Genomic DNA, 12,726 nt, shown 5'->3' with positions numbered 1-12,726 from the left:
AGGATTCATCTTGGTTCTTCAGCCCAGATAACAGATGATAAGTTATAGCAATGTTACAGTACATCACATGCTGGGAAAAAGCTTTTAAAACAAAGCACCATTCTCCTAATTGGTCTCCTGTATGACTTTTTCTCATTTTAATGAGGCTACAAAGCAAAGCATGTGTTGCATTATCCAGGAGACTAATTAGACTGCACAGTTGCTCTACGATTTCCTGGAATCAAGTGTACATTTTACAGTAAACTCATTCGTTTGTAACATTACCAGTTGTTGGGTCTGTAATCCACTTAAACAAGGTCCCATCGCATTTCACCGACATGTGTTTTGTTTTTAAAACTTCACATTTTCCGGAACTTTCCAATACAAGCCCCTACCACTGTATGGTGGTTGTAAGGGACAGGTTGCATTTAGACAAAGGTACAGGAATTGTAACGTGCAAGAAATGTTGTGCTTATTGATCTGTCGTTTCTTCTACTAGTGTACTTGGAACAACAAATCATTGAGCATGTATATGCCTATGTCAGTAGCAGTAGCAGTAAAGGGTCCTAGGGATTCCACATGTTCTTATTCATAAGCATGTGTTTAGCCTAAACTATAATTATTACATGGATTCAATGTGATTAAGGCAGAAGAAATGTCTCCCTTGTCCAAGGTCTTGGTAATTATCTGCTCGTAAAGGTCCTCACACATTCAGCCAGTCCTAAAGTTATTGATCCATCATACCAACTGAAATATTGAAGCCAGGGTTTAAAGAAAAGAACAGTTCATTATGGCCTTGTGGATTGTGTTTCAGTGTTTCAGTAAAAGGGCTAACATTGTTTCAGATGCTTGGTTTGTCAGATTTATCAGATGTCATTCTGAGCTTGAATTTAGAGGTGTAAAGAAATGCACAAGTGGTGAGACTTCTAGTCTAGCTGGTGAGACTTTTTGATAATTAAGTGAGCTGATATCCTGAGCATGGAGTATTCTGCTGCTATATTAAGGATAAAGTTATACAAAAAAATATACAAATAAAATAAAATAAATGTGGAGCATTTGTTGAACTGGAGTAACAAATAGAAACAAAAATCTAATTGGTCTATAATGGTAAGCAAAGTAAAGCAAAAGCAAAGGAAAAAAGGTAAATCACTTGTAATCTAAAAATAATTTATTCTCAATGGTTATTCTGAAATTTCAAAAAATCTTTCTCATCTGCCCATCTTCCTTCTTTTAGCTATTTTCCACACATTATGAAGATCAGGATTAGATTTGTTTAGAGCAAATGAATATTCAACATAATAATGTTTAGAGAACTATGATTAATATTACACGCACATCCTTTTTACTCTTCAGCACTTGTCAAATGTGAGCATACATATTGACTCGAGATAAAAAACAAACAAACAAAAAAAGTTTAGAAATAACCTTGTCTGCTCAAAAAAATGTCCCTCACTCTGTATAAATCCCTATGGCCCTGTCCACACTATACATTTTAATACTGATTTAAAACCCTTTAAATTGTCTTACTACAGTTGCATCTACACTACAGTGTCTTTAGAATTGTACTTGAGAACGAAACTTGAAAACATCTCTGGAGGAAGTCTCTAACGTGGTTATCAATCATCAATGCTGTAATACCTACAAACAGTCCAGAATTCTATGACATTCACTTTTTATATATATATATATATATATATATATATATATATATTATATATATATATATATATATATATTCCATGCAGTTGTATGCAAATGAACGTATACAGTCGTGTTGTACTGAAGGTTGAATCACTGTCAGTTGTACCTGAACTATTCATGTAAAGGAATCTTTAAGCCAGGCTAAACTAAAACAGTACTATCTCTAATCTAGGGGCATAAAACTCCTTCATTATTTTTCCAGGGACACTGTGTGTAACTGCGTTGAAATATTATAGTGTGTATCTTCTCCTTTAGAAATAAATACATAATGTTTATCCAGAGCATCCTGTCTACCTCGCTACTACTGCAGTTAAAGCAGCTTTCACAAGCCACAACAGCCTCCCTGACATTGGATTGCTTTTTAATGGAATACATTATTGTAATCACTTGACTTTCAAAGTGCTTCTGTATCCTTTCATCAAAAATAAATTGTATTCTGTTTCCTAGATGTACAGGAGTATATTCCAATAAGACCATTTTATGATACGATGTTCTGAATATTCAGCATTCACAGTTCAATTAGGTTCAGGCTTGGTTTTGGTATCGTCCCTTCACTTCTTTTCAATTGCAGTTAATAAAACATAGGCATGGAGGAAACACTTTCAAAATGTGGCCTACTTGTGTAGTATTAACATTCTCTTGACCTTTCATTTTTGACAGCATAAAATTGTAATTAGCCTGGGAGGCACAGCTGGCTACTGGTACATTAGGTCTTATACTTGAATTGCTTAAGACAGCAAAGAAGGTGGTGGTCTTCTGACGCAGTTCTTGGTTGAATGTACTCTAACAGGTAGTGTTGTGTGATGCACTGTTGGGGCTGTGTGATTGACTTTGGAGAAGCGTAGATGCATTGCTGTATTAATGTAACAACTGTGGACAGTGCCAAGACAGTAATACATCTGGAGAAAAAAGAAATAGTCTGTCTTCACAGTTATATGCACTCACAATTCCACACTATTCCTTGGCAAAAAGTGGAATAAAACAATAATGTAGACATACTGTATTCTGCATCCTTTTTTTTCATGATTCTCTCTGAAAAAAATGCAATACTGAAAACAGCAATCTATACTGGCAATGAGTCAGAGCTTCAATAAAGTTGGTTTACCGGGTGTTGTGTGCTTGTATATGCTTGTATAGTGCATGTTGATGGGTGATAATAGTTAACTGAGTCAGCCATTCTGTAATTTAATTCATTCATTTTCTCTGTTCCTGCTGCAACTCTTGAGATATTATTAATTGACTGTTTGAGTGGCACTCTGAAGTATACTCTGTCTGAGAGCTGTTCAGATGGCTTTGTATAATACTGAATTCATGCTGTATAAGCATATCTTTCTCTCTGTTTTTTTCCCAGCTGTTTCCATTATGAGGCACAGTGCTTCTGCATTTGGGTTTGCTGTAAGTAGACCTCAATTAGCTTTCTAAGCTTTTGCCTTTAGTCTTTAATTACAAAAAATAGCACATGATGTATTTTCATGTTTTGTAGGCACATTTATTCTAAATATAAATGTTATATATTTATATAAATGTAAATAGATAAAGGTGTTTTGGGACTATTTCTAATTCAGTGATATAGTCAGGAGGTATCCTTGTATTTCTGGAAGTTTGATTCAATAACCCATAAAATCTGATTGAATGTGTCAATTTATAGCTAAATAGCACAGGTCATTTCTAATAGTTTTTGATTGAATTGGCTTCGGTTTTCCACGTTTCAAGCTGCTAACTACTCATTTTCTGTGTCCCGTTTCAGTTTGACGCCATGCTTGATGTTCTGTCCTCAATCATTGTGTTGTGGCGTTACAGCAATGCGGCCGCTGTGCACTCAGCACACCGGGAGTACATGTGAGTACACGTTCCTCTTTCCAACAGCAAGCGTTGTTTCTAGTAGCCTACCATTACCAAGATAGCAATTTCCAGAAACATCAGCAGGATTCCTCTGCAGACTAAATTCCTACTGGACTGCTAGTTAACTGTTAGCTATTTTGCTACACAATTTTAAAAGCTGAAGTCCAACATTGTAAATATACAGTATAGGCAGATCTGACATTCTACTGAGGTCAAACTTAGGTTTCAGGCTATAGATGGCAGTATTTATATGACTGCTTGGTATTTACTATTCAACCTCCAAATTTATGGCAAACCAACAGAGACAATGAAGGAGTCTTTTGTACTTTACCAGAATTTTTACATGAGCGTCAGCATTGATGAAGTAAAAAACAACCGAGGACATGACCCCGGTGTCCTCATAGCTAGTTACAGTACACCATTAACAGTTGGGAAACTGGTTTTATCTGAATTAAGTTGCTGTTTTCAAGGTCAATAATGTCATTATTTATCACTATCGGAGTGTTGGGACAGAATTGTGGTAAATCAGTCAGGCAGGAGTGATTTCCAGTCAAAGCTAGTTGTTATACGTCAGGTTGTGTGTATTTTAGGCTCATCATTCTAGTTTCCATTGGTTAAGGCTGGCTACCAAAGCCCCTTTACAAGGAGATGGGTAAAATAGCCTTTGATCCTGAAAAATCTGACGACTTTTATACTGTATTAAAATATTGCTGTATTGTTTCAGAGACGAAAGCAGTGCAGCTGGCAGCGAGCGCTCAAGTTTTCTTTAGTGAAAGAGTGACTCCTGGGATTGGGTGGCTTTTGTGTAATGACACAGTGGAGATCAGTGCAAGCCACACACAGGTAGAGAAAGAATACAAAAGACTGGATTAGAGATCTGATCTGCCTTGTCCCTCAGAGACTTGTGGCCGTCTCCTGCTTTCAGTGACCCTGTTGTCTGCTGTTCAAAAGCAAGACGCATCTGCCAAACCAGATACAGCCTCTGTCACAGCTTGTACTGTACTGTACTGTTAGACTTAATTGGAAAGAAACACACTTTTATAGTTCATTCCTGTCTTAGTATTACAATAACATTTCTTAAAAGGAAGAAACATTAAAACAGCTCTCTTTATATACCAACAATTTAAAGATATCAAAGGAGTAGAAGGGTTGTAGACCAGAAGCAGTGACAGTCTTTCCTGTCTCTTGAGTCACACACAGACTGACCTAAAAAAAACAATTTCCACAGTAATTTTGCAGTTGCAAATGGAGAATGGAAATTGGTCCCAGTCTATGATTCAAAAAGCCTCCCTAAACTCTTAGTGCGCAGATGTACAGCTTGACTAATACCGGCCATTGTGCAATTGGAACCCATCCCAAAGCCTTTATTAATTACTGTAATAGAGACATTTAAATAATGTTTAATTAATGACAGCACCTAACAAAGAAACAATGTGAATTCTAACCTTGTTACAGTGCAGCTTGTGAGTCCTGCAGTTCTCATGCACAAGCAACCCTTTTTGAGCTGATAGTGGTCTTATTCGGGCTGCTTCTGTAACAGCATTCTGAGAATAGGTGATAACTGAAACAATTAGCAAATCTAAGGACTCTGAATTGATGCAAAGAACCTCTTGTCACAATATGACAGCGCTAGTTTTAATGGTAGTTCTGTTTGTGTATTATTATATGTTATTAATCACATATTGCACTGCAAACATATACTGAATCATATTGTCTATATAGAGAGTCCATAACTTTTTTTAAAACATTCAATAGAGGCCATGAATATGAAGACTAGAACTGGAATAACTAGCAATTCTCACTCTTTTTGACTGCATATAAACTGGTGTGTTCTTGTGAATTTGGAACTGTTGGGAACCTATGTCATGTGTATAAATAGTTTTTTTTTTAATTCAGACAAAAATAAATTTAAAAAATCACTGACTCCATGCAGTAGTTAATGTTCCAGATATTTTGCCTTAATATTACAGAGAATGTTACAGGGAATTCAAATAGGATATTTAAGTGGTGCTAACGTTATTTGCTTGTATTGCATGTGGAAGTGGAGTCACACATATGGGCTATTCACGCTGGTGTTTAAGTGAAATCACAGTCTGGCAGCAGTGGAGTTTTGTTGTAGATATGAAGGACTTTTAAGGAACTCCTGTCTATAGCTGAACAGAATGGAGGAAGGGCAGAAAGGCATCCATTCTAGATCTAATGAAAGCAGTTTGAAAATGACAGTGTTTGACAAAGCAACAAAGCTAATTGCACAGGAAACAGTCAGTTCACGCTAATGTGCCTCGCAGTAAAAACAGGCTTTGTAGGATGCAAACCTATCAGCACCTTCTCCCAGCCTGTGCTTTTCTTCTTCATGCTGTGCTGTGTCAGCAAGCTGCACACAGGCTGTTAATTTAAGCGTATTAGTAAATAACTACGCTCCACTGAATATTGCAGCTGTACTACACTGTTACTTGTTTGGCATGAAAAAGAAACTATAAGCATTTTGTTGATAACACTAATGATTTTTCTTTGCCTAATCCAGCTTTCACTCGTTCTACCAGCTTACTGGACAAATTGAAATGTCACAATATCTACACATGCTTGCCAGGACTGTATATGTCCCTTTATCAGGTAGTGATAATGAGATAAGAAGTGTATATTTTATAAAATTCTGTATTTGCCTGCTGGACTGGGCAAGGTGTTATTAGTGGTAATCTGATTGGGTGCTCTCAATTTGTCAGTGGTTCAGCTCAGTTATCTGACTGCAGCTCCATGATAAATGATACCACAGCTTATTTTGAATAATCTTGAGTTTAGTGGGATTGCAGTGTCAAGTGTCTTTTCCCTGAGGGGATGTGTTGGAAATAGGACATAGCCAATTTAATTACTTTAAATACAGTGCCTGGTGAGATTTACTGCACGATAATTGGAAGAGAAGATATTAAGTCTCAATTATGTTACAAGTGATGGGTCATGAATACAAGGAGCACATATTGTTTACATCCTCATACCACGGATTACAAAAAGCAAGGCTTTGTTTTAATTTTGGCTTATCTTACATTGCCAGATAATAACATCTTTTGAAGGCTCATTTAATTCTGGGATCAGGTACTAGGATTAAAGTAGGATTCTGTTGGTCAGAATTGCATCTTCATGGCCTGAAGCTGAAATTGAGATCAAGCACAGGGATAACACATGAACATAACAAACTACAGCTTCACAATACAACACCTGCAATGCTACAAATAGCAATAAAACTACAATCTTTGTTGACTATATAGCAATAATGCCCTCTACATAGTACCAGAATTATGGACTGTTGCGTCATAATAGGCCACATTGCTAACCAGATGCTGGGTATTATTATAAAACAATTTGTTTTATCATGTGTCTCTTAAATTCCCCAGTTGGTTTATTCTGCTAAGAATAATATTTCCAGGCTCACCTATTCTGAACATTTCATCCTTAGTAGCAGGAGTATTTTTTTTCACATCAAAATAAAACCCAGCTCTAGTCAGCCCCTCTCCCTTGTTTAAGGTGATTGGTTGGCTACAATTTTAACATGTGTGCATGTGTATGTATGTGTGTGTGTGTGTGTGTGTGTGTGTATATATATATATATATATATATATATATATATATATATATATATATATATATATATATATATATATATATATTATATATATATATATATATACATATAACTTGTGCGTTTTACTGTCTCAGAATCTCTGTTTCTGTGATAGAAACTGTGGGCTCTGTTGTGGGGAAAATTCTAGAACAAAACCTTCTAAAGATAGTTTCATGAATATAAAAGTATTTTAATAATGCAAACAGACTTTGTCTCTCACGAGTTTGTGAATAGGGACTTATATATTATAGATATGACAGTGTATTCTGTATTACAGTAGCTCTGTACTGAGAGTCGAGTCCAGGAGTTACACTGGATGACCAGTGTGCACTGTGCCTGCCGTTTGTGTCTTCGTGTGTTCTTATTGAGATGTGAAGTGATGTCAAGTCCCTTGAGTCTGATAGCACTTGCTCCTTACTCCATAGTGGCAGTGTTATTATTTGGTCATATTTCTGTTCCTGTTCTGTGGGAATTGTGCAATTTGTATGTTGTGCAATTTAGCATATCCAGGTTTTGTTAAGTAATCTTTGTTATTTGTCAAAACCTCAGCCATTTCTCTTGATGGGACATGTAGTCGAATTTTGCATATACAATGTATGTATATGTTTTTAGTTCAGTAACAGATATGTTAAACTGCTTTCATTTTTTTCACAGAGCCTGTGTTGTACTGGGAGTGGTTTTTATCCTGTCGTCCATGTGCATTGTGGGTAAAGCCATCCATGACCTTGCCACCAAACTACTCCCTGAAGTGGTAAGATTCATCCTCTTGTAATGATTCACACTCTGTATTTTAATCTTCCAAGAGAAGTAGTAATTATGTGAGTACCGTTTAGATGTCTTTGCCATGTTGCAGCATTGCTTAAAGCTCAAGTATCGTTGTGATCGTTGTTATTGAAAAGCTCTTTCCTGACGTCTCTCAAGAGCAATACATTATTGGTTGTTCATAGGGTGTCAGGAAAACTACATTTAGCGTACAGTATGAGTGGTAGAAAAGAAGTGCTTCTTGCTAACATTACTGCTTCCAGTAATTGATTTAAAACAGAATTCATTTGAAACTGCATTCATTTTCTTGCCCTTTGAGATATGGGAAAAGTAAGGCGTTATGAAGTTTGTATTTACTACTACTACTACTCTACTACTACTACTACTGCTACTACTACTAGGTTCCCTTTCTTACCACAAACACTATTATAGCCTACAACCTACCAACCTCTATGAAGCTAAGGCGCGATTGCTTAGACTAACACTGAATATCACAGAGAAGATGCTATTTAAGGATTTGTAGTCTTTTATGTGGAGGCATTACTTTAAGCTTTAAGGCTACTGAAAAATTCACTACTGAAAAAGTGCTAAACACATGACCTTCAAGGAGAAAAGTGAGATTTGAGATGGGTAAGTTTGCTTCTTTCATCTATTAAACCTTGTTAGACTTCAACAAGGAAACAATAGTCCTGATTCTCTATGAATGTATTGTGAAGCAGGCTGTGACATGCTCTGGATAACTATGCCAGTCAGGGACTGACACACTGGTTGAGTGATATAAACCTTTGAGAATAAAAGCCCCTTGCAAGCTTTGAGACACAAGCCTGTGACTCTCTTAATCAAAGCAGCGATGCTCAGCTCTTGAGAATTACTTGTCGAGCGATATTTTATTAAAAAATCTGGCGCATACAAACTGCCAAAAATAAGCACATCTGAATTGTAGTGCACATTGGAGTGCTGTTCTACTTTTTTGTTGCTAAAATATTACTAAAGCTAGAACTCTTTCCTGGCAAGTTGTTTTTGTTTATCATGATTTTTATACAGCCCATTTCTTTAACTGCTGGACAACACAGCCTCCTATACAGTATTGGAGCTTCTGTAACGCTACCGTGCAACAGCACCTTTCAGTGTCTGCCCTTGAGGTTTGAGGGATTCAAACTAGACTGTACTATGCCTGAACAGGCTGTACAGTTTTAACAGAACTTTTTTTTTTCTACTCCAGCAATGAGCATTCCTACTGTAATGAAGGAAGGAAAGATTTTGGACAGCAGTTGTTTTAAAACATTTTGTTTAACTTGGCAAAGACTGTCTTAACCTGAATAAAAGACAAAATTGAAATGGTAGAAATGACAAATGACTGCTTCCTAACGCAATTTGTCAAGGCACTGACTAGAGGGGAGGCATGCCTTGATTTAGTCTTTTCAAATAACAAAGACAGAATAAATAAAACCGAGGTCAGAGAACCATTGGCAAACTCAGATCACAACATTTGAAGTGCTTTTTAAAACCCCAAAAGTAATGACTAAAGCTAAGGTTTACAAAAGGGAAACCATGAAGTAATGAAACAGAGACTAACAGAAATAGATTGGAGTAAAATAGAGAAAACATCCACAGAAAAAGGATGGCTATTTTTTCAAAAAACAGAAAGTACTGATTAGAGGTGAAACGTCAAAATAGAGCGAGGTAACCAGTGGAGTACCACAGGGATCAGTATTAGGTCTTCTGCTTCTTCCTAATCTACATTAATGACTTAGATTCATGTATAATAAGCAAACTTGTTAAATTTGGAGACAACACAAACATAAAGTGGCAAACACTGTTGCAGCAGCAAAGGGCCGAATGGCCTCCTCTCGTTTGTAACCTTTCTTATGTTCTTATATTCGGTCAGATAAAAAAATAATAATAATAATACCTTTGTCGTTATTGGTTGTTAGTTTTTTATTAGGAACAGCCTATACAAGTTTAATGCATACAACATTGTATTTAGTTGTGCAAAACATTTATTAAGTAACAATTGCACATACTCAGTAGTTCATCCTGTGAAACAAGCAAGTGCCCTCTCCATTATCACACAAAGAGATAACCAGCAGCAGTCCCATGTTGTGGGATTTTAAAACCCTACTGCAGTCTGACCATGAGCTTGCCCTCTCTTACTGGGATCTGACCTTGGAGCATGAGAACACAGAGAGCTGATCCACGGGGCCAGGCTCTGCATATTAATGCAGGAGAACATCTACCCTTTTCTCTGGATTTACTCGAATCACCACTGTTCAGGAATTAGTATGATGTTCGATTTACATCATTTTTTGTATAATTTCATTACTGCCATGTTGTGATGGGGAATGCAATGCTATATTTTAATTAGGCATCATATAGTATTTTGGCAGTGTGTTATGTTTTTTTATTGAAACTTAACAGGATTTGCATAGTTGCTTCAAAGAGCCAAAATAGAGCCCTCATTTGAATCTAGCCATTTTGAACAGTGCTGTCTCAGCTTGTTTAACCCCTGTTGCTATGCCATTTTCAGTGCTCTGCACCCCTGAACTCCAATTCGCTCAGAAACACTGCAGTAGCTTTTAACTGTTCTCCCCCAGATAGTTCCTGACAACACTAAAGCAGAACTCTCTCAGCTCTTATAATCTGATTAAAAGTTCAAAGACCCCCAGCGAAAAACAGCAGATTCTATTTGCATGCGATATTTTCACTTGACATTTTCACAGTGCTCCTATGCCATGTGTTTGTGTTGGGATCATGCAGGAGATTCCAGAGCAGCTTGCTGTGCTGTTCCAAACTGTCAGTGAGCTCACTATCCTCACGTGTGCTTTGTGGTGATAAAGTAGATCAGAGATACCAATAACCCCAAATAAATGTAAAACTTTGATTTGCTTGCATGTATTTTTAAACCAGGCATTCGCTTTCTAAACCCACCTGATTTTACATTTTTGTAAGCCTTGAACTTGGATGCACGTTTCGTTTGCTTCGAGTTAAATACGCCAGTTTCTGTATTATAGCAGACACTCTAGTAGTGTTTGAGAGTGTGATTAGTTATTCAAGAAAGTAATCATGAATAGCTTGGTGGATTGGACACAAGTTAGCCTCCATTGTTAATACTGATAGAGAACCCCCTGCAGTTCGTCCTTCCTCTCACAGGGATAGTTAGGCTGGCTTCATTATTAAGCCATGTTTTTAAAGGTCTGTTCATGGTGTTAAGAGCAAAGTGTTACCACCCTCTGTTTATTTGCAAAATATCACAGCAACTGTTCATTTGCAGATACCCTTTTCTTTCAAACAGTAGCGTGTGTAAGGTAGGTAATGTAAAAACTTGAATATAGCCAGGATTTAGTATATTTATAGAATAAAAAGTAAGGGAAATAAATTAGCTTGTTAAACTGAAGCAGCAGATAATATCCACAGTAAGTGGATGCTCTGTTGTTGTTCACCCAGACACTGCATACCCCGGGTTTCTATTGCAGTGTGTGCCATGGTAACGCAATGGCACATTTCTCCTCATTAGTATGACAAGCAAGCTGGATTGTTGTAGACGTGCAGCTCTGAACAGGCCAAGCGGCACTGTCTGCCGACTCCTATTACTATTCATAACAATGGAGCATAGCTATGTGGTTCTGGAGAACAACACAAATGGCTTTTCTGCAGATAGTTTATTTACGTCATTCCTGAGTGCCCTTCGAGTACCCCGAGCTTCCTTCTGAATAACAGTGTGGAAAAATGTAATTAAGTTTGCAGCTTGAAGAAGGTTAGATGCTTATTTTCAGAATACTGTTAAACCTACTGTATTATAATGTTCATAAACATCCATCTTCAAAAGAACAATCCTGATAATTGTTGGAGAGTCTAAGCAATCTTTACTCTGATTAGATCCTTTTTTGCTTTTCTCAAACATGAAGTAACTGAGGGAAAGTTACTCAGTCGCAAACCTTGGGCCTTTTTATTTTTACACACTGTACAAGTAAAACCACAGCTGTGTTTGTATCATTAAGACTAAATCTAATAATGTGCAGTAACACTAACAAACTTCTCCTGTCTCTTCTCTAGGGTGATTTTCTCTTTAGTGTTTCCATTTTAAGCGGGATCCTCTGCATCATTCTGGCTGTGGTGAAGTTTATGCTGGGGAGGGTCTTGACCAGTAGAGCTCTGATAACAGATGGTAGGTATCTCCAAAAGGAAGCATCTGTCTCTCGCTGCACCTAACGGAGACAATGTTCATTAATTTTAATAGTACTGCAAGTGTCCTGTAGTTTCAAGTATTTCAGGCATGAATGGAAATAAAAGGTTAACCAACTCAAAATAATACCAAGGAGTTGGCTCCCTCAAAGAGATTTTTTAATCCAAGCAGTGGTGTTTACTTTCTTAGCAAAATACTATAATGTGCAGAGATAGTAACTAAACTACACAACATTTAGCAACACATTTAAGCCGTGTTGTACAATACCGGACATGGCAAGTGTGAGAACTGGTCTGTTTCTAGTAACCACTTGTATGCAGTTGATTTTAATAGGAAAAGGTGAATGTGATAAACACTTAATTCACCCAATTGTGCTGTCCTCTTTACACAAAGAGTAAGAATCAAATAATCAATTGTTTCATTTTCAGCATTCGGCTGCAATCTTATTTCCCCATGGATTTATTACATGACTCCCTGGTAATGAATAATGGCTTCAGCAGGGCAGGTCTAATTTGGAGTGCATTACCCTGCCTATCGACCTCTGTGTGTTCACTAGAGTTAAAGTTACCCCTGGTGTAATCTGGCTGGTTTTCAGAATGTTCTGAAGCTGTGGGCAATGTTGTGTGTAGGTGTGAGTAGGCTG

At 37.1% G+C, this 12,726-nt stretch overlaps 1 protein-coding gene across 2 annotated transcripts in view; it reads left to right on the top strand.

Annotated features, from left to right (window-relative positions):
* LOC121322622 (transmembrane protein 163-like) overlaps positions 1 to 12,726 on the top strand; it is a 44,634-nt gene that overhangs the window by 25,045 nt on the left and 6,863 nt on the right. For both annotated transcript variants that reach the window (XM_041262792.1, XM_041262790.1), the window contains 4 exons: positions 3,032 to 3,075; positions 3,428 to 3,519; positions 7,793 to 7,889; positions 11,954 to 12,065. In XM_041262792.1, the coding sequence (XP_041118726.1) occupies positions 3,032 to 3,075; positions 3,428 to 3,519; positions 7,793 to 7,889; positions 11,954 to 12,065 (345 nt within the window). The remainder of the gene's footprint in view (positions 1 to 3,031; positions 3,076 to 3,427; positions 3,520 to 7,792; positions 7,890 to 11,953; positions 12,066 to 12,726) is intronic.

Source organism: Polyodon spathula, chromosome 11 (genome assembly GCF_017654505.1).
Source record: "Polyodon spathula isolate WHYD16114869_AA chromosome 11, ASM1765450v1, whole genome shotgun sequence".
In the NCBI taxonomy this organism is placed as follows: Eukaryota; Metazoa; Chordata; class Actinopteri; order Acipenseriformes; family Polyodontidae; genus Polyodon; species Polyodon spathula.
Note: the sequence above shows the minus strand (reverse complement) of the source record. Positions and strands in the feature narration are given on the sequence as shown.